This window comes from Eschscholzia californica, unplaced genomic scaffold, assembly GCF_041429995.1.
Source record: "Eschscholzia californica isolate CP2 unplaced genomic scaffold, dmEscCali1.0.p SCAF_5, whole genome shotgun sequence".
In the NCBI taxonomy this organism is placed as follows: Eukaryota; Viridiplantae; Streptophyta; class Magnoliopsida; order Ranunculales; family Papaveraceae; genus Eschscholzia; species Eschscholzia californica.
Genome location: NW_028238472.1, coordinates 8,550,610 through 8,572,542, shown reverse-complemented (window position 1 = coordinate 8,572,542; position 21,933 = coordinate 8,550,610). Strand labels below are relative to the sequence as shown.

Sequence of the window (21,933 nt, the reverse complement as noted above, 5' to 3'; positions counted from 1 at the left end):
TTTTATCATACTAGGGTTACCAACTTTCACGTATTACAAAAAACATTTCTTAATCAGGGCCTACCACGGCTTAAGCACCGAACCACCACTCTAAAATACATATTCACGGGCGATCATTGCAACGGACTCGGCATGTGGGGCGGTGTTTAGTGACTCTTCTGGATGGTGGATCACGTCTTGTACATAGTTATTGGATGGGATCTAAGCTCCATCATTTTCTATGTCCATCATCAAGCATCTTCTATTGAATCTATTTTATTTATTTTCTGCTATAGAAGTTGTAATACTATTGCACTTGATCGATCTTGCTGCTTATGCAAATCATTCACATGTAACATGATACTCAACTGTGACCATATCCCCTTTGTATTATTCAATTACTTCAAGTATTCTTGTTGCAATAACCTAGTTATTGTGTTGCAATAACTTAGGTTATTGTCCAAAATCGCGTTATCCATTACACATGACTACAAACATTATCCCTAAGTTTTGCTGATATTGTGGTAAAGTGCAAAGAAATATTAGTGGAAATAAGTGTTTCGAGGGATAAAAACAAAATATTTTCAAATTTTGGATCAAAGAGCAAAACAAATAAAATCAAGTAAAGATACATAAATTTAGAAAACAACCTAATAATTCTTACACGTAAGTTAGTAAGTTAGGGTTGTCCCCTTTTTTCTCCTTCCCACAAATAATTGTCCTTTAATTAGACTAGTTCAAATAAACGAACAAAATGCCTAACAAATAACAACCACCTATCTAAAATTAGACTACTTAATACCCTATATAAGCCCATTAAATGTTTATCTTTAATATCAAGCAATCTTGTTTTAGAGAATTCTCTCAGCCATCTTTTCTCAAGCAATTAGTTTCAAAACAAAATATTCAATAGATGGCAAAGTTTTCTCAAATTGTTGTTTTTCTTGTTGCTGCTCTATGCATCTTGTCTGTTGCTCGTGCCGATGATTTTCATGTCGAAGGCAAGATTTACTGCGATACATGCAGGGCCGGATTTGAAACTGAAATTACCGAACCTATCAAAGGTAATATCAATATTTATACTCGTTCAAAATTTTATGGTCGTCGTTCTTTCTCCGTTATAACCGTATTTCTTTTTGTGTGTCTAGGTGCTAAGGTGACACTAGAATGCAGAGATCGTGAAGGTGGACACGTAACATACACCGCCGACGGTGAAACCAACGACAAAGGTATTTACTCGATCGCAGCAAATGGAGATCACGAAGAAGAAGTTTGTGAAGTTATTGCAAAAGAGAGCCCAAGAGAAGACTGCAACGAAAAGGCACCCGGCCGAACCATGGGTCGTGTTCTTATTACAAGCAACAGTGGTATTCCCTCTCCAGTACGTTTCGTTAACTCTTTGGGATTCTTGAAGAAAGAACCACTTGCTTCTTGCGGTAAAGTTATAGCCGCATTGGGTCTTACTCCTGAGGATATTATGATCGCTTGAACTTAAAAAATTGGTTATAACTTTGTTCCAATTTTTATGGATAAAATAAGGATGAGAATAACTTCCTTTAGTTAATATATTCATTGGAATCTATTATGTGGTTCTATTTTGTTGCTTTTATTGTTTCATGTAATATCGATCTATTTTGGTAATTATATCCACTAAAGGAAGTTATATCGATAAAAGACTAGCAATTTTTTGTTAATTGTTTGTATTTATAATTCGATAATACGACAATAAATAATAAATAAAAAACAATCCATTCGGTTGATATCATTTTTGTTTGTCTTTCACACAAGGATAAAAGACAGATTTACCATTTTTTTTCATTTGGTACCTACCTTTTCTTTATCTAACGAGGTCTTGAGATCAAACTTCGGTGAAAGCAATATATCATTAATATTATTCCATGTAATTAAGACAATAAGTAAAATTAGGAATAGATTGTTTCTTGGCACCTAAGATGACATAAGGGTTTTTATATGCTTTAGGGTTCAAATGTCTTTATGATATATAGTAGTTGTTATGCTAATTTAATTAATGATGTTATTCTATATTGTATTCATTATGTAACAGCAATGTCAGGTAAATGTTTGGACTCTCGGAATATAATGTCAAAGGAAATAAGAAAAGACACATGGGTTTCTCAAGAGTTGTGTATGTCTTCTAGGGTAGGTCTATAGGCACCCCACATTACCGCTACGTGCTTTTTGCAACCAAGATTTTTGAGGGATTCATGTGTAAATGTGGTGCCTATAGAGATAATACGGGGAGCTTATAGAAATTCCGTATCTTCTAAACTAAAGAGATGGTGGAAACAGAAGACGAAGGATGCTAGGTACAAGTTTCATCTCCCATTCAACCAGATCGAAGATACATCATGCATTTCCTCATTTTTTATAATTTTGATTTGTATTATTTGTATTGTAGACTACTTTAAAGTTTAATGTATTTCCGTTTTAATAAAAAAAAAACGATGGATTTAATTAATGCCGCTCAGCGGAACTTTTGGTGGGGTAAGTCTAAAGGAATTTGCACCAAAGCATGGTCAGATATTTGCAAACCAAAGAATCAGGGAGGCCTAGGGCTCCACATGCCAGATCTGGATAATACATCTTTACTCTCTAAAATGACGTGGAGAATCAAAACAGAGCCGGAGGCGGTTTGGGTTAAACTACTTAAAGCAAAATATTTTCCTCACTCCCAAACCCCGGGCCCTGCTAAAGCGCATCACTCATGGAACTGGAAAACTATAAGGAAACATTATAATCAAATTGAAGAATTAACAGCATGGGAAGTGCAATCGGGAAATGACATCAACATATGGACTGACAATTGGATCCCTGAGATCAATAGTACAATCTCGAACAACAATCAATCCGAACTTACTAAAGTATCTCAACTTATCTCTAACAACAATTGGAATATTGATATTCTCAGAGAGAATTTTGATGCTACTACTCAGAATCTCATTAGAGCAATACCGCTTAACACTGGAGGAAAAGACAAGCTCAGGTGGAAGCTTACCAAGTCGGGCAAATTCACAGTTACCTCTATGTACCAGCATCTTAGCTCCAACCATATGAACACTAATACAAGTAATCAGAACTGGAACTTCATTTGGTCTATCCAAACTATACCGCGAATAAAGATGTTTATATGGAAAATCTTTACCAAAGCTCTGCCTGTTAAAGAAAGAATAGGAAAATACATTGACAACAACATTTCGTGCCCGAATTGCACTTATACAGAATCTATTGAACATGCTTTATTACATTGTTCTTTGGCTAAAAATATATGGTTTCACTACAATATCATCTCTGAAAACATTACTTCTATTTCTGAATGGATATTCTCTTGGGAAGCAGATGATAACGGCTGTTATACCAAAGAGAATATTCACTTTGCGAACATATTATGGATCCTTTGGAAAGTGAGATGCGATCATTGCTTTCAACATGAAATCAACGATCTCAAAAAAATAATTAGAATGATTGAAAACTTCCCTAAAATCACGAAAAAACAAGAGAAAATCAAACAAAAAACTAACGAGAAATGGCAACCGCCAGCTCAAAATTTCATAAAAATTAACGTTGATGCATCCTTTATTGACCTAACATCCAATATTGAAATTAGCTTGATTGTTCACAATGCAGAATCTAAATTTAGAGCAGCTCAAGTAAAATCTACCAGAGCCAGAAATAGTGAAGAAGGGGAGGCTATGGATATATTATTCGGAATTGAATGGGCAAAAGAGAACAATCACAAGAATATCATTATGGAAAGCGACAATATCAATCTCATCAAACATCTTCACAATAAATATCATTCACTTCACTGGCAATCCCTGATGCACATACGAAAAATTTGCGATAATAAACACGAATTTGAAGCGGTGAAATTCGAGTACACGAAGAGAGAATGCAACTCCAGTGCAGATAAATTAGCGAAATGAGCGAGAAAGAAGGAAGCTACTAAACTATGAAGGAATGTCCCTTGTATGTTAGTTAATAAGTATTGTAATAACTTTGTTATTTAATATATGAATATCTAGTTGAACAAAAAAAAAAAGTTTACCTTTTTGAACTAGTGCTATATTTACATGTAGCTTTTCTATGGGCCTATATAAGTTAATTTTTTTTTGTCAAAGACAGATTTCATAGGTTCATGTAGACTAGATTCTATACAGACTGGAGGATTCTATATATTCCAAAATCTTGTTACATCAAAATTTCGGACAATGATGGTTTGGACGAAACAGGATATTGTCATAAGCCGCAACTAATGAAAAGATCTTCTCTCCTAATTTTTGGTGCCTCCATGGTATTTCTTGACTGTGCTATTTAGACTATTCACCAATCACCACCACTTGCAAGTCGCCTTTGATGGTAAAATTTGTTGACGGGAAATGGATCGTGAGTTGAACATCGAGTAAGTAAGCTTGCACCTTGCTTTTGTCAGCCAATTGTGCATGGATTTGTTTACATGAGGCTCCTACGGAAGGACCATAATCATCTTGGGTGACTACTGCTCTGACCTTCGAGGTTGTAAAGGGACCATCGACATTGATCTTGATGTCCTGAGCTAGGGTCTCGACTGGACAAGGTGGTTAGTTGTTCCCTCGCTAGGTGGAACCGGGTGTATACAACCTTGAGACTTGGGAGAGTGAAAAGATATTTGTTAGTGTGTTTGTAATAATAGATTATGGATGGAATCATGAAATGAAGACTCATAAATATGTTCTTTCTTTCTTCCTTTTTTAAACGTTGAAGACAATTACACAAGCACATACTTCAATATTTACCTGATTTGACCTCGAGTCAATGAGTGGTAAGATGGACTGTGATTTTAATCTTTAGTCCTGCATCAGTCGGATCCTTCTGGCACTGAAGATGGTTGTGACGATCGGGCACTGGCAAAATAAGTGATCAATTGTGTCATACACTTGTTCGCATAGGTAGAATGTATAATCAATAATAAAATTGATCTTTCCAATGCGTATGAGTACTGCTATTCCATTGTTGGCGAGGTGTCAACTGAATATGAGGATCTTGGGAGACAATTGATTGTGTAGGTGATGTTCCTCACACTTATAGTAAGATTTTGATGTGAATTTTCCCAAGCTAGATGTATGGTGTTCCTTGTTTGTTGATAAGAAAGTTGGGTTTTAAGAAGGTCGCGGCTTTGGAGAATAACAAAAGATCTTCGGGGCATAAAGAATTAGTCAATCAAGATTGACTTAGGGGGCATATTTATTTTTTAGTCCTAAAATATATCAAATTGTTTTCTAACCCTTAGACTCCATCTTCACCTCACCTTCATCCACACATTCCGACCATCACCGCCATAATTTTCACCCACCGCTATCATTTTATTTTCTCTGCTCTGTCTCTTTTTTCCATCTTTCTCAAACTTATGGTGGTGGTGAAAAAACAGTGACGGATGATCGACCGTCCCCACTTTCACTTACCACCACATATTTAACCTTACCAATTGTCTGTTCCTCTTTCGCTCTCTAAAAACCCTAATGTTTCTGTAGAATCTAGAATGAATTTAATTTATGTAGAGAGGGAATATGAGAAATTAAGAAAGTAATAGACAACAAGAACGTAGAGTTTTGTTTCCATTTTGTTAGTAAAGAGAATTGCCTAAGTGGTGGTTGGGTAAATTTAGGGTTTTCATCAATTTACATCTGTTCTTTCTTCACTTTTAAAACAATGGAAATCAATACTTTAATATGACATAATCTTTCCTTTCTTATAAATTGTAATCTTACCCAAATAAACTACTAACAACACAAGTATGATCTGTACTCCATTCTCCCTCTTTCATGATATCATTTCTCTCACTAGAATAACCAGTTGTGTTATAGGGTATTACATTCGGGTTATTATCTTTAGAGAGAGAAAGTTTAGAGAGAGATAATGGGTAGAGGAAGAGTTGAAGTGAAGAGGATTTAAAACAAGCTTAAGAAAGCTTGCAGGCTTTTGGAATGAGAATAAAAGAAAGAGGAAATATATGGGTAAAGGCGGGAATTGAAGAATAAGAGTTAAAAAGCAATCAGATTTATTTTTGGGCTAACAAATAAATATGCCCTCTAAGTCAACTTTGATTGACTAAGTCTTTATGCCCCGGAGATTTTTCTTTATTCCCCATAGCCGCAACCTTTAAGAATTGCCTCTGATTTGTTGATTAAATAACATCTAGTTAAAAGGAGCAACGTATTCCACTGGTTCGGATCGATGATCGAGTAACAAAGCTAAAAAAATGTTAGAAGGGGGTTTAATGATGGGAATATGTTTCCCTAAAAGGAGTAGAGGGATACTTCGGTCTTTCCTTATTTTAATTGTGGCTCCATCACCTATACAATCAACGATGGAGGAGAGTTTTTCTATGTTATAACATTTTAGTTTAAGTTTGGAAAAGGTGTATACAAAAAGCTACAAAGTGATTTGATGTCTATCGGAAATAGTGGCGTAGGAAACACTTTTTTCGACGGGTCTCCTTCCGTCGAAAAAAGGCTATTTCTGATGGCTTTATTGATATATGCCCCAGAAATAGTGGTTGAATAGTGGCGAGAAACCCTACTATTTCCAACGACGTATATCAGTAGAGCCATAAAAATAGTATAACCTCACTAAAAGGCTCGTTTTGCATCCTCTGTCTATTCTAATCCGTGTAACTTCCTCAGGATTTAAAATGACGACAACGCTTTGTGTCCCATTTTGCGCAAAAACCGAGAGAAAGAGGCGAGGCTGCCAGTGAGTCTCTACACTTCTCCTTTATCTCGTCGTCATTGGGCTCAACATCTTCAACAGGGCGATGATCTTTGAAGGGTTGGCCTCGATTCCTCTGTGGATGATCATGAAGCGGAAGAACTTGTCGGACGTCCTCAAAAGCATACTTCTTTGGATTTAGTATCATCTTATATGTTTAGAGTCTAGCAAATGTCATTGTCAGGTTTGGGAAGAGGTATGTCTGGACATAGTTTTTACAATCATGTTATCCACATAACACTCTATTGTATTCTCGATCAGATTTAGGAAGATCTCTTTAACCAAACTCTGGTAAGTTGCCCCGTCGTTTTCAAGTCGAAATAGATTTGATTATAACAGTGTGACCCTATCACCATTCTGAATGTTGTATGATTCTAGTTTTGCGGGATGCATGGCTATCTAATGGTACCCAACAAAGACGTCTGTGAAACCTAATAGAACATATCATGTCGACAAATCTACTAGCCGATCTCTCAAAGGTAGAGGGAAGTTGTCTTTGGGATAAGCTTTGTTCAAGTCAGTGTAGTCCACCCACAATCTCCAACTATTGCTTTTCTTTGGGGCCAACACTACGTTGCCAAGCCACTCAGGGTAATATGCCTTTCTAATTACTCTTGACGCCACTAGCTTTCTTACCTAGTTGATTATCTCTATCTATTTCTCTAGGGCGAGATTCCTCTTTTCCTGCTCGATGGGTTGGTGTTCTGGTGTCAAGATCAACTTGTCGGAGATTATGGCGCCATCTATGCTAGCCACTTCCTCCATGTTGAAGGCAAAGATGCGTCGATAACTTCTTAAGAACTTTGTCAGTTCTTGTCTTTCTGCTTCTGTGAGGGTGTTTCCCACATAGGTAACCTCTGCCTCTAAGATCTCGATTTGTACTGGGATCATTCATATCTTCTGAGACGCCTTACTCCATCATATCTTCTGCTTTGATTTTTGTTGGCTCAAGGCTGAGCTCTCCAATCTCTTCATTTCTCACGATGGAATCTCCCTCATTGACTTCCATCACATCCTCAATAATTGGGTTTGGCTTAACTTCAGTCACGCGTACCTTTGTTGGTTCTTTTGTATCTCTAAGGATAGAGGCTTATGCGTAACAAACATTTCTCCCACCAGAACAGAGATCAAAGTGTCAAGTGTACTTTTGCAGACTTCCCGTTCCAAGGTTCAGGTTGCATATTTGACGCAGATCCACCCTTCTATTGGCCTTTAAGTCGTGGCACAGTTGAAGGTGCCTAGGGGACTCGTTGCGACCTCCCATCTAAGAGTTTAGGTGACATAACTCTTTAGACCACTTCTCTGTTGGTTTTGTCGCGCTCGTGTGTATTCATGGATCCGTCACATGCTTCTTGACTGGTTAAAGCTAACTAATATTTGACACAACATTTATTTATAGTATAAATTATATGAGATAATTCAAGACGGTAAACTGGAACTCTTAGGAATTGAACTGACAACCTCCCAAAAGTTTTAGAAGCGAATCCAAACAACTACACTATTACGGATGTGGGGTATACATCCAAATTCATACCTTTTTTTTTTTTTTTGGTTTTTTGTTGAGAGCCCAAATTCAGACCTTGATCCACCCAACAAACCTAACCTAAATCTGAAGAGAATAGAAAATTAGTATTTGACAAACTAAAAGTTAATGACAGACAAAATTTCTAAGTGCATGAAAACAAACCACACCTAAAATTTGCAATGAGAAGTCAATGATATAAGGGAGATTTTGACACAGCCCCCCACTTTAATAACAATATAAGGACCACCCCTCCATTTCTAAAAAACAGCTGATATACACCCAGAGTGGACGGAAAATGTGAGAGCCGCCGTTATAATCGACAGATAGAATCTACCCGAAGCACTACCTTAAACTATAACTAATCACTTTCATGAACAATACGTGCTCGTAGGTTCCTTACGAACAATAGCGATTTAAACGGATGATTCAGCGCGACATTTAAATCTAGAGAGAGAAACTAAACAAAACAAAACAAAAACAAGAGAGAGAAAGAAGAAGAAAAAAAAAAAAAATCTTCTTCTGTAAAAAATCACAAGAATCACACATTATCATAGATCTTTCAGCGGCAGAGAAGACCGGAAGAAACCCTTGAAAAAAAACCTAACATTTTGGTTTCCTCGATTAAGTTTATCCGATTTCAACATAGTTGACCTACATTGAACCGATTTGATTCAGAGACAGGTTTCTTTCTTCAATTTGGTGTTAAATCATTACATTTGAGAGTGATTGACTTCATATTTTAGGGTTATTTGATCGATTTCAAAGTTGATCTCTTTCGTAAAGATTGTTAAACGATATTGAAGTTTCTTGCTCGGATTTGATGCGTGAGATCTAGTTTTTTTTTTGTTGTTGAAATCATCGATGTGGATCTGAGAATAGAGGTAAAGGTTTTCTATTGCTATATTTGATGATTTTTTGAAGATTTTGAATGTTTTTGTGTTGAATATTTTGTATTTTGATTTTGTAGATTTGATGCGGGACGTAGAATTTTGGTAGTGGAAAAGGGCGTAGCTTTGATTCTAGAAACGAAATACCTAGAAATCTAGATTGGAGATGGATTTATCTGATATAAGTGATGAGCTAGCTCATATCGATGGACAAATTAGCGATATCTTTAGAGCTTTATCGTAAGTTTGAATTTCAACATTTCAAGGCTTAATTTTTATTTTACTTTCTGCATTGATGATGATAATGTCTGAATTTTGATTGGTTCAATACTTGAAATATACTGATAATGGAGTATTAGGATCTATTAACTTGTGATAAGATTAAGTGTCTACTTTCTAGAAAAGGGTTACTGACTTGGTCATTTACCCTTTATTACAGTAATGGGTTTCAGAAGTTGGAGAAGATTAAGGACTCAAATAGGCAAAGCCGACAATTGGAAGAGCTCACGGGAAAGATGCGCGAATGTAAGAGGTAAAATTATCCTTTCTCATTTCATTGTTAAGTGGAATTTTGAACGGCAACTACTTATGAAGAGAACTGATGAAGGACAAGCAACGCAAATTACCCATTTAGGATTTCCCAAATGGAACAATCTGAAATTGAATCACACACTCTTTAGTGGTTGAAAACTGTCGCGTTACCTTTAGACATGACATGATTGAAAAAACTATATGAAATGCTTGGTCATTTGGCGAAAGTTTGTTTCAAGTTACTTTGTAGTAGCTATCTTCATATTTTGATTTGTGAGAAAGGAGAGAAGATAAGTAATAGCTTAGTATTGCAGGGCTTCTCTGTCACTGAACCCACTGAAGCAATGCAAAGTTGAAGCGTGTCTGTAGGTTGTAAGAAATGCTTTTGCCGGAATAATCTTATTAGTCATATTTAGAGATTCTGAAGAGAGTGTTTATTTTGATTTCATTAACCTATTACCTATATGATTCTGATCATTCAAGGTTGGTGAAAGTCATATTCAACAGGGAGAGCTAGCAGAGGCAAGATTGCTTATTGAATGTGTTGTTTCACCAGGTTGATTAAGGAGTTTGACCGAGAAGTAAAGGATGGGGAGAGTAGAAATGGTCCAGATACAAACAGAATGCTCAATGAGAAAAAACAGTCAATGGTGTGTTGACTCCTTGAACAGTGATTTTTTAGATGATGCTAAAAGATTAAAGATCATACCATTTTCAGTTGTAGATATGATAACTAAACTGAATTCTGTTGTTATTTCTTTTCCAGATCAAAGAGTTGAACTCTTATGTTGCTCTCAAGAAGCAGTGAGTTATCTTCTTAAATTTACTTTTCCTTTTGTTCTGTCTTCAACACCAAAAAAGTTATGGATCATAAATTTAACCATTGATTTCTACTTTGGCAATTTTTAAACCTCTAAATTTGTTTTTATTTTGTTACCTCGAACTTTTTGAGCTACACACGATGTAACCATATTCTATTAATGCTGCAATAAGCATATCTGTAACATTGTTAGCAAATCAAATCATTTTATCAGATCATCATTTGCAATGTACTTTTGAGCATTTATTCTTCACCGGTTGACCCAATTTTAGTCATTTTATTCTTTTTTTGCTTCATTAAGACTTTTTCTTTTGTATCTCCAAAACACTGACCATATTGTAGATTGTTCTCATGAGTCATGATATACTAATATTCCACACCATATTGTTATAAGTATTTCTGGGACTCCTAGTAGATTTACTTGTTTTGCCAGCACAATGTATTCATACGCAATGCTTGAGCGACAATGCTTGAGCGACAAGTTTTGGCATCAGTTCTGAAAATCTCTTTTATCGATATACATCTTCATTAAGATAGACTTAAGTAAGTTAACTAAAATTTCCACAAAGGCACGAAGACATATTTAACAAAAGGATTGTTACATGCTTACCTTCATCATTATATATATATGGATTTTAGTTTTATTTCCACCATCTGTTAGAGATTTTTTAGTATCTTTACAGATTTCATCTTCCATTGCTTAGTACTAGTGATGTTGCTAATGACAGATATGCAAGTACTCTTGACAACAAGCGAGTTGATCTTTTTGATGGGCCTGGTGGTGGAGAGGAATTTGGTGAAGAAAATGTTCTGCTGGCTTCAAGTAAGCACATAGTTTAGTGTTAACTTCCTCCTTCCTTTGTTTCACAGCTTTCACATATTTGCTATCGGTGTTTATGTTAAGCAACTGGTTTTACTTAAGAGCTGAGCTCTTTAGTTGAAATATTGTACTTACTGGGTATTGATGGGGCAAAGAAAGGAAATGGAGAAAATAGGAAATGAAGGATTTTGGCTGTCATAAAACTGATTTTATATCATGCTCTTGAGGGATCCTCCCCGTTAGAGCAGGCCCCTATGAAGGGGAAGTTGAGGTGATAATGAGCAACTTGGCAAAAAATTACATATTATCGAATTCATCACTAATTTATTTTAATGATTTTATAGAAAGATATAAGTTTAACTATAACCCAAAACGCCACTTTAGATGGATATTATTTTTGAACTAGGAGGTTTGATCGCCCCGATGTTTCTTTTTCATATATCCTAGTCACAGACACATGGACATTTAACATTTTGATATTCTTTTCGCATGTTAACATGTGGATTTTATATAAGTTAATGGGCAGGTTGCAGAGAGCTTAATTTACCCAAATATGTTTTGTTTTCTGAAGCACAATTGTTACTACTTTTGCAGCTATGAACAATCAGCAGCTAATAGATAGTGGTAACCGGATGATGGATGAGACTGATCAAGCAATCGAGAGGTCAAAGAAGGTTAATTATTTCCTGCGAGAACATTGTAGTATTTTGAACCTTGCGTGTTTATTTTGAAACTGGACTACTGCATTGAGTTTATCAGCGCTAGGAATGTTGCTGAAGCGGGGTGCTAACATGACCTCATACTGCTTCAAAGTTCAAACTCCTCCTTTCAAACTTATTTTACACTTGAAGATTAATATTCGTTGCTCAATAAATGAAAAGCTCTAATAATAGAACAAGGGATGACTAGTTGAAAAAATAACCAGAAAATGAGTACAAGTTTTGATTTTCCATCTTCTCATCCTATGTCTATCTATGGTAGACCTTAGTTATCTATCTGGGAAGATATGCATAAGAAAGACGTATCTGGAGGAGCATCTGGTTGGAGCGTAAATTTGTTCATTGAACATAAGTAATTTAGTGTATTATAGATTTTAAGTCCAAACATAAATGTAGATTTTCACATAATCCTGTCTTTCATGTCATTCATGGATATAGGTTGTCGAAGACACAGTTAATGTTGGAGCTGAGACTGCAGCTGCTCTCAAGGCACAGGTACTTATAGTTATTAAAGGAATCATACTATTAATCTTCAAAATTTCATTTTTCGAATCAATATATGGCTACTGCAAGTATTGGGAACTCAATGTTTGTTATATACAGACAGAACAAATGAGTAGGATTGTTAATGAGTTGGACTCAATTCATTTCTCCATCAAAAAGGCTTCCAAACTGGTTAAGGAAATCGGTAGGCAGGTCAATCTCTAACCCTGTCTGGTTTCCGACTTGTAGATTCTGTTTGCCATTTTCGTGTGCTGAATGAAAGTTGTTCTTTCAGGTTGCTACTGATCGGTGTATAATGGCGTTGCTTTTTCTAGTTGTTGTTGGAGTCATAGCCATCATTATTGTGAAGGTTTGGCGTCCTTTTTCTTTCTGGTTTCTAAATAATTTCATGTCTTATTCAATGTTATTGGGATGCCTATTGTACATTACCATGTTTTCGGTGGGGGCGCCAGGAGTTTACCTTTTCAGTGCGCATTAGTTTGGACCGCGTGACCTTTTGGCTTTTGAACAATTTTGGGGTTACTATGTACACTAAATAGATCCACTTGTTATCAAACAACTCCATCTCCATCAAATATAAACTTACTTGTACACAATATTTAGAGTTTGTATCGACCAAGTGCTCAAAACTGATTGAGGAATCCGCTACCCAGCAAGGGGAGGAGGTTGAGTTTTCAGTATTGTACAGTCCCGCCCTTGCTTACGGCTTAAACAATTTGTTGAACGCTTATCTCATCTTACAACAAAATTTTAAATTTTTGGGTGACCTGTTATCGATTTATTCCTGAAGTTCTCCACATTGTTTATGCTATTTCTTCTTTCTAAGTGATTTCAAAGATACATGAAAATTGAACTCCTTGCCAAGATGTTAACCAATTCAAGGAACACATTTTCTACCTTTAGTCACTTGGACAAAGCCCTCCCCTATTGTCTTCCAGATTCTCCCTACCGTTTTGGTACTTTTGGTGATCAGTAACTCTGTATTTTCCGAACTATTTCTAACTTGAATTATCCTCTGATCTGATTAAATAAGCAAAAGAACCAGCCGTTACTTGTTGACTCTGGCATTTTCTTTTCATGTTAATTAAACATAATATGCTCTACTGATTGTCATTATAATTCATGTAACTGCTCTAAAATAATTTGTGTTTTTTTGGATTATCAGCTCGTAAATCCAAACAACAAGGACATTCGTGACATTCCTGGACTTGCACCACCAGCCCAAAGTCGAAAACTTCTTTGGATCCCAGACAAAGTCTAGCTAGCATCAGAAGGACATCTATTCAACATATATCGTGTGCACATTCAAATTACGAACGCATGAGAGGTGGATGTTAATCATTTCTTATCTAGATGAGCTACCTACCCAGTTTTAACCTCAGATTAATTCAGGGCTAAAGGAAATAAATGAGTTGAATGTAGAATATATTTATGAAGTCACCGTCTGTTTTTTTGCTGTGATGCAATTTGCGCCATACTGATGATATAATTGTTCAGTTTCTCTTCTTCAGTCGATTCGATGAAGCGCGTGTCTTCGTTGACGGTAAATTGTGATGTTTTCTTGTGATTGTGTTTTGTGATTTAATGTCTTGGTGTACTTTAGCGAGCGAGGGAACTTGTGTTTATGCAGAGTGAGCTGGTTTTTCTCTGGTATTTTTGAATATTTTGTATTTTCATTTACTTTCGTTGAACAATTTGAGATTATATCAACTTGTGTTAAAGATGTACCATTTGATGAGACAAAGCTTTTCTTCCCTCTAGGTTGTTAAATATGAATGGTAGACTTCGAACCAGTTTTGGTAATCAATTTCGGTTTGAATCCAACTATTTTAATTGGATTTAGCAGTGATGGTAATGTTTTGTGAACCAAAATTATGCCCATTCCTTTTACGTGAATAATGGTATGAACTTACAGTTGAGTTGTAATCTATCTTTCTGCAAACACTTCCTCCAAATCAATTAAATTATTAAAGTTCACCGTTAGATTGAACCAAAAATCTAAATGAAAACTCAATTTGGATTTGTCTAGTAACGAGTTCAAAGAGAGGTTTCAAAGATTATCTCAATTTCTGAGGCTTCAACTATTGAACGGAGAATTGATATAACGCACAGATTAGCTAAACAAGTCTAGTGAAATTCCCACATCGATAACAAGAGAGTCTGGGGCTATAGGTGTTCTGCCGAAAATTAGTAAGTGTTGAGGTCTTTTTCATGGGATCATGGAGTCTTCACCAAAAACAAAACTCCTGTGTTGAGGTCTTTTTGATGGTTTCATAGAGTCTTCACCAAGAACAAAACTCCTTATCTACGATGTCTAAAGCAGAAACTATATTAATAACTGCTAAGACTTGGGGTATCAAAATTCTTCACGCTCTGCGGTATCCAACTCCACTACACTGCCATACTTTTTCAAGTCAGATCTAAAATCTGACTTCAAGTTTGAATCCCATGGGTGGATCAAATCAAATAGCCATTCCGGCATGGGTTCTTTTTACCAAGTCAGAATTTAATGGTTTTTTTTTTCTTTTCTCCAAGTCAGATTCAGATGTTTGAATTGAATTGAGTAGTCAGATTTTAGAAGGTTTCGTTTAATTGGTCAAATTCGAAATAATTACATCCTTTCCGTGAATGCCCGAAAGAGCCACTTCGAGTAATTCATATTATTCGGATTTCGAGACAAGAACTGCCAAATAAAATGCGTCCCAAGCCGAAATATCACAAGTACTCTATTCTCCTTGCACACTCTCTTCATACTGTATTCATTCAGAAGCGTTTCAACACAAGAAATTTTTAGAGAGAGAGAGAGAGAGAGAGAGGATTTGATGGATAAAAGATTCAGTCTTCTTCAAACAGTAGGTGCTGCTGGAGTCTTTTCTGCTGTTGCCTTCTGGTAATATATATAGTTTCTAAACTAGGGTTAGGGTTTCAATTCTTTCATGACCTAATACATTTTTTATTTCATGATTTATAATCAGGTATGGATTTATGTTTGGTAGAGAATCTTCTCGTAAAGAGCTCGGGAATATCATCGATGATCTTCGTCGAGGGAACAATCCTAATGACACTGTAACTCGTGATTAATCCCTAAAATTTCAATCTTATAATGAGGTGCATTTATTTGACCTTTGACTTTAGATTGTATTTCTACTTATCGAATGAAAACAATTGTGAAATTTTGTTCTCTTTTCTTGTAAAGATCATGGAAAATGGTTTTTAATTTAGATCGTGATTAATTCCTATGTCGAAAAATTATATATCACTATTCTAAGTTTCGTATTTTACACAAATAAAGAACGGAAAGGGGAGACGAGCCGTGTCTGAATCGACTCACTAGCTCAACGACATAGATAAATAGAGTAAACTGCCAACTGAGGTTTCATTAGAATGAAAAGGGTTTCATTGTAAAATGAGGCGGAGGTGTATAGAAATTTATGGAGAAGTCGCAGTCATTCACGTATCCTACATATGTGACTGCATCAAATATTCAATATATACAAGTTGCGTGGATGAGTCCATGACTGTGCAACGCGTTGTGTCCAATACAATTAGGGTTTGGTTGTTAGTTAGAGGCGTTTTTATCTTTCTCTCTTGTTAGTCCATCCCTTTCAGTCTTTGTTTGTTAGTTGGTAATTGGTATTAGTGTTTAAGTTTTCTAATTTATAGAGTAGATTGCTGTGTGAGTTAATTGTTGCTTTCTCGTCTCTTGTAACTTTAAGCGTTTTGTTTGAGAAGTTTTGAGCCTTTAAACAATCCATCAATTGCTTTCAAATTGGGATTGATTCCAAGTCTTATTACCTTCCTGCATAAGCTGCAAACGGATACTCTTCTTTGAATAGTAGGACCTTGACTAAAAACAATGATAATATTGTGTTCATATGCGTCTGAATGTCGAGAAATCAAATTTCGACATCTAATCTAGATATAGATGTCGTTAGGTAGAAAATGATCTTTGAAGTATGGTTATAGTCAGTGCTTTTTCATCTTACATAAATATTCATATCTAACTTCAGTGACAATAAGGCCCTTCAGGGTTCGAATTTTCTTTTTTCCATGTTCTTGTAACAAATTTTTCGGAAACATTGAAAGCAATATTGCACCTGAGAAAACATGTTCACGAAACCAATCCGGACGACCTATAGAAGATCTTCTATAATGTACATAACTGCGCACCATTCGGTGATAATTCAAAATGTGAATGACTTCATTCCGTATTGTTTCTGTTAGTTTGCTTTAATGTTGGATAGGTGAGAGTGGAAGCGGAACATATAAATAATGATCATAAGCAAGTTGTGCGTACAATGTCTATTTCATTAAACTTCGCACACACGAAGTTTAGCTCTGAAGTCCTACAGCGTAATTGGTCTTGTGCTAGACAATTAACTAGACCGTAGTTATCCTCGGCTTATTATTCTTTGAACTTCTGCAACTATTCACACCCTTATTTGTGCTCCAGTGGTTGTTAGCAATTAGGATGTTGTCAGGTAGATCAATTCGTAGCACATGAAAATAGGGTCAACATTTACAGTTACAAACGATGCTAACAATTATGCATACCAATCTTTGTCAAACTTTTTAGACTAAATACAAATTGCTTTATATGTTTTCACTGATACAGAAACACCAGAGCATACCGTCGACTATGAATATTCACAAAAATCGGGATAACACACGGGGAGTAGAAGTAGTAACCGTGCTCTTATAGATATCGTGACAACATTAAATCATAAATATAGGATTGGCTTTCGTTGTTTTGGAGGGAGTAAATTATAATATATAAATACTGCTCTTGTTCTAATTCATTTCATATACTTGACATGTTTTTCTTACCATGAAAAGAATTATGGTAAAACCATTCATTTAGACACCACTTGATATCACTAACTCATAAATATAATCTTCGTGATTCTTGGCGGAATATAATGCTTCTCCTTTTCTTTTTTATTTAGGTATTTCAAGTCTTTCAAATAACACTCGAAATATAAGTATATGTACTTGTGTACCACTCCTAATCTTTTCTTCTTTCTAAAATACACTTCGAATTACATTTTTATTACCTATACTAATGCAGCCTCCTTGTTCGTCGTGTTCTTCTTGATGATGATACCAACGTAAAGATCTGATCGGCCAGTATCATACTCTGATAATCCGACTTTCCGGCCACCTTCAGACATGCTCTTTGCAAATGCAACCAGGTTCCTCCAATTCTCGCCTTCAAATAACCTCTTATTCATCCTCAAATATGTAAAGGCTGTCAATCCGTTACCCGAATCTGATCTACTTGTTTCCAACACTTGATCAAATGCTCTCTCATCATATCTTTCTAATGCATTTTCACCTGCAAGATCTGTTCCAGTTGTTTTAGTTGCCATCTTAACTTGCTTAACTAATCCTTCAGGTGAGCAATTTGCATATGAAGGTTGTTCTTCATCTCTCATCTCCATACAGGTGAAGTTTAAAGCAACCCCTCGGTTCGCCATCACTTTGGCTATTGGTACGTACCCATCTCTATCCCTCGTGTTATAATAACCGGCTGTTAGTTCAGCCGCATGAGATCTAGTTCCATAATGCCAGTGAATTCCTGCAACTTTTCCTGATAATTTTGCTCCAGTTCCTCGGAAAATTCCCTCTGCAACTCCTAGTAGTTGATCACCGTGCTCGAGTAGTTTCTCAGAGTACCATTCTAGAAAGAATTGTCCATACTCAGTCTTCCATGTTCCGTCTCTCTTAAAGAAGTCGGTATCCTCCGGGAAATTGTTGTATTGACCAGCATCGTGTGGGCCACCTCTACCCCATTCTTCCTGTTTGATTGCCATTGCTGCTGCTTTCAAGGAAGCTCTCATATACTGTTTTTAACATCAAATGGTGCTTGTTCAGAGATTATTAAAAAGGAAAAAAGAACAACTTGAATGATATTTTTATTTCATACATGTCTATATTTTGATCATGTGGTATTATGTTCTGGAGATTGTGGGGATTGGGATTATCTTTGATAAAATTAGGGTTTTGAAGAAGTATACCTTGTCATAGCACTGAAACTCTCCAATGCCAGGAAATTTCCAAGTTCCATTGCTTTCTGGATAAGCTGGATACCTAAGCTCCCCACAAGGTCCCATGCCAACTTGCACCTCCTGGAAAATAATAATAATAATAAACATTAAAATTTAATCAAACTCAACTCATCAAAGATTCTCCTCTTCTCAAACAAAAAAGTCTAGATATTTTGTCTACTTTTTCTTTGAAAGGGACTGAAAGTGTAGGCCCAGACAACTGAAGATATTACTCAATTCAAAAAGAAGAATTGTATTATTCATCTTTAAATCCAACCAACCATATTTGTGGTTCAAGATAATATTTTAGAGACACAAAATGACTAAAAAATAAAACCTAATCTTTTCTAGTGTTTCTGCATGATTTAAAGATATTTTTTCAAGAAATCTAGCTTCATCGGGGACCTAACCTAAACTGTAGAACGATTTCTATATAATACGTCTCGTAACTTAGATATTTCTATATAGACAGAGTCTCAATACGTCTGTACATACAAACTTCTCATATGAGATATTTGTGGCGTGTTATCGGGGGTTGATTCTTACTCTACCCATAGCCGACTCCAACAACCTTCTAGTCGGAACATGTGACATAAGTTTAAATAGATAGATAGATGTCTTACCACAACAACAGATCCAAGATAATCTGAAAATCTTTCCTTGAAACTCCTCATGAAATCAGAGTAAACTTGGATGGGTGTTCTTCCCCTAAGAACAGGCAATGAATCACAACCCAAGGAAATATATTCAGGGTTCCTTCTACCAGATCTATCTGTATATACTAGATCTGGATTCCTGCTTATTTCTTCAAGTACCCATGGAGGTAAAGGAATACTGCAAATTTCCAATCACAGAGCACAAATATTAAAAAAATGATCATTTTTTGAATGTATTTTGTATAAAATAATTGTATTTTTGTGAGTACAAAGTCCTGATAATTGAAAAGAATTACAAACACATAGGTTTTAATAAATTTAATAATATCTTCGATGAAAAGAGATTACTATAAGTTCTAAGGACCTCTTTTCATCGAAGATATTATTAAATAAAATTTGTTATATGTTTATTTGTATATTTTAGTTTTCAGTTATAATAATTATAAATTAAATTTTTCTTACCTGCAAGAATCTCCAACATTTCCTCCACATTGATGAAAAGACATGACAACTTGAAGCTTAAGGCCATGTTTTTGAACCATTTGGACAAGCTCAAAATACCCTTCCCAATTATACTTTGAAGGTCCATCTTTCTCTACTAAACCCCACCATGCATCAACCATCACCCCTTCAACTCCAGCACTCTTCAATGCCATCAAACTAGCATTCATGGCTTTTGCTCTATTCAAATTCCCTCCCATTGAAACCGTATCGAGGGGTAACATCACAAAAACTGGCACTTCCGAGCCTGTCTTCCGGCCACCGGATATCCCATGAAGCCTCTCCAAGATCTCATGATCTCTCTCTCCATAAAAAATCATGCTTTTCTCATGTGGGAGAGCTTCGACTTTCGTGGAGCTTTTTGCACGTAAACGACATGGTGGATTGAATTGAGAATAACTAACAAACCCCAAGGACTCTTCTTGTGTTTTTAGGGTTTTGGTGTCTATTGGATTGATGAAAGAAGATGAAGAATGAATTGTTAAAGCCATTGTTTTTTGAAAGTTTGTTTTGAAATGAAGGAAGAAGATTATGAGGATGTATGAAGGGGTGGTGGTGGTTATTTATAAAAAGAGAACTTCACTTTTAGGGCTTTTGTTAGGAGACAAATAAGGTAGGGTCCATTCCTAAAGGGTAAAAAGTGTAAAATTTCAAACACCATTCAAAAAGAGCAAAATGTCGAAACTAGTCGGCCCCCTTTTCTTCCAACTCATCTTCTCACACTATTACTGATAAATATGTTAAAACAAAAACATATAGGCATACTTTTTTTTTTTGGAAAACAGACATCTAAATTCATGAGGGTTATTTCTCAAATATCCTCTAACTTTGTGACCAGCTTCCCGCCTAGTCTCATATTTTATAAAAAATATTCAGATGACTCATTTTCTTAGTTGTCGTTACAATTCCGTTAACTAGTCATCACCTCTCTCTCCTCCATCTCATCGTCTCTCTCCGTCGCCTCATTTTCTCGCCACCTCATCGTCTTCACCGGCGAAGGTCGCTGGCCGGCAACCTTCAAACATAACAAAAAAAATTCCTCTCCTTTCCTCTCTCTCTCTAAAAAAAATAAACTTTTCTTTTAGAGAGAGGAGTTTTTTTTAATGTTTGAAGGGCCGACGACCTTCGCCGGTGAAGTGGCGAGAAGATGAGGTGGGAGATAGAAGTGATGAGATGGAGGAGAGAGAGAGAGGTGATGACTAGTTAACGAAATTATAACGGTAACTGAAAAAGGGGATCATCTGAGTATTTTTGATAAAATAGGACGCTAGGCAGGAAACTGGTCACAATATTAGGGACTATTTGGGAAATAACTCAATTCATGATCCAAGTATCTCATTTTGAGAGGGTGACTAAGAAAACAAGCATTGTCCACCAAACTAAGCTAGCTTCTTGGTTGGTATTGGCTTGTGCATTTAGCAAGGGTGGTCCGGACCCGAAACAGTTAAAGGGGTCGTCGCTTTGGACTCCACCATATTAAAAGATTTTTTTTTTGGATTTTGTATGTCAGTTTCGAAATAATAATTATATCATAAACAAACTTATAACATGATTTAAGTTGCAGTTTAGTGGTCAAGAGTTTATGTCATGTGCAATAGAACAAGGGTTAAAATCTTCCAATGTTTATTATTACAATTTTATTTTTTATTTTTTTTAACCTCCATTGCATGGAAGAAAGGAAGTTAGTGGAAGAATGAAGATGGGAATTAGTGGAAGAAGAAATAGTTAGTGGAGGAAGTGAGTGGAGAAATATGGAAAGAAGAAAATTTTATTCTTATTGTTCTTACAAGATTACAAGGTTACAAGGTAAATTGCAAGGTACTCTTACAAATAAACTAAGTCTCCTTATATAGATGGAGCACTTACAAAACAACAAAACCAAATACATAAGCAATGACGTATTACAATTGCTTTTAATAAAGTAAAGGAATCGCATCATTGCTGGTAACAGTAAAGGAATCGCATTATTGCTGGTAACAGTAACCCCGGGTGCTCATTGGGCCCCATCGCCAGGTTATTAGTACTGCTAAAGCACGATTCTCTACCAAAGATAACTGGCATTTTATGCCGACACCTTAAAGTGTGAATATAATAATATTCTTCTTTAGACAAAATGCTTCACTTTAATAAAAGCGATCATGATTGAGATTTAGACTTCTATGCAAATGGGTCCTGAGAG

At 35.9% G+C, this 21,933-nt stretch overlaps 4 protein-coding genes across 5 annotated transcripts; 3 read left to right on the top strand and 1 right to left on the bottom strand.

Annotated features, from left to right (window-relative positions):
* Positions 1–749: 749 nt before the first annotated feature.
* On the top strand, positions 750–1,653 carry LOC147536798 (olee1-like protein). Its single transcript, XM_086644079.1, has 2 exons — positions 750–1,043; positions 1,128–1,653. Exons 1-2 carry the CDS (start codon positions 893–895, stop codon positions 1,466–1,468), a joined length of 492 nt encoding a protein of 163 aa, XP_086500205.1. The 5' UTR covers positions 750–892; the 3' UTR covers positions 1,469–1,653.
* Positions 1,654–8,613: 6,960 nt separating this feature from the next.
* Positions 8,614–14,294, top strand: LOC147536797 (putative plant SNARE 11). Its single transcript, XM_086640143.1, has 11 exons — positions 8,614–9,150; positions 9,237–9,396; positions 9,596–9,688; positions 10,244–10,337; positions 10,454–10,491; positions 11,236–11,330; positions 11,922–12,001; positions 12,485–12,541; positions 12,650–12,742; positions 12,825–12,899; positions 13,716–14,294. Exons 2-11 carry the CDS (start codon positions 9,323–9,325, stop codon positions 13,809–13,811), a joined length of 795 nt encoding a protein of 264 aa, XP_086496269.1. The 5' UTR covers positions 8,614–9,150; positions 9,237–9,322; the 3' UTR covers positions 13,812–14,294.
* Positions 14,295–14,939: 645 nt separating this feature from the next.
* Positions 14,940–17,427, top strand: LOC147536796 (Putative membrane lipoprotein). 2 transcript variants are annotated; one of them, XM_086641202.1, is made up of 4 exons: positions 14,940–15,145; positions 15,273–15,440; positions 15,526–15,658; positions 17,166–17,427. In XM_086641202.1, exons 2-3 carry the CDS (start codon positions 15,373–15,375, stop codon positions 15,629–15,631), a joined length of 174 nt encoding a protein of 57 aa, XP_086497328.1. In that variant the 5' UTR covers positions 14,940–15,145; positions 15,273–15,372; the 3' UTR covers positions 15,632–15,658; positions 17,166–17,427. The 2 variants fall into 2 exon arrangements, with proteins under 2 accessions (XP_086497328.1, XP_086497327.1); XM_086641201.1 differs by lacking the exon at positions 17,166–17,427 and having other exon boundaries at positions 15,526–15,731.
* A 29-nt stretch (positions 17,428–17,456) lies between these two features.
* CT-BMY (chloroplast beta-amylase) lies at positions 17,457–20,456 on the bottom strand. Its single transcript, XM_086641200.1, has 4 exons — positions 19,716–20,456; positions 19,221–19,431; positions 18,568–18,678; positions 17,457–18,393 (listed from the first exon to the last, which is right to left on the bottom strand). Exons 1-4 carry the CDS (start codon positions 20,243–20,245, stop codon positions 17,605–17,607), a joined length of 1,641 nt encoding a protein of 546 aa, XP_086497326.1. The 5' UTR covers positions 20,246–20,456; the 3' UTR covers positions 17,457–17,604.
* Between the last annotated feature and the right edge of the window lie 1,477 nt (positions 20,457–21,933).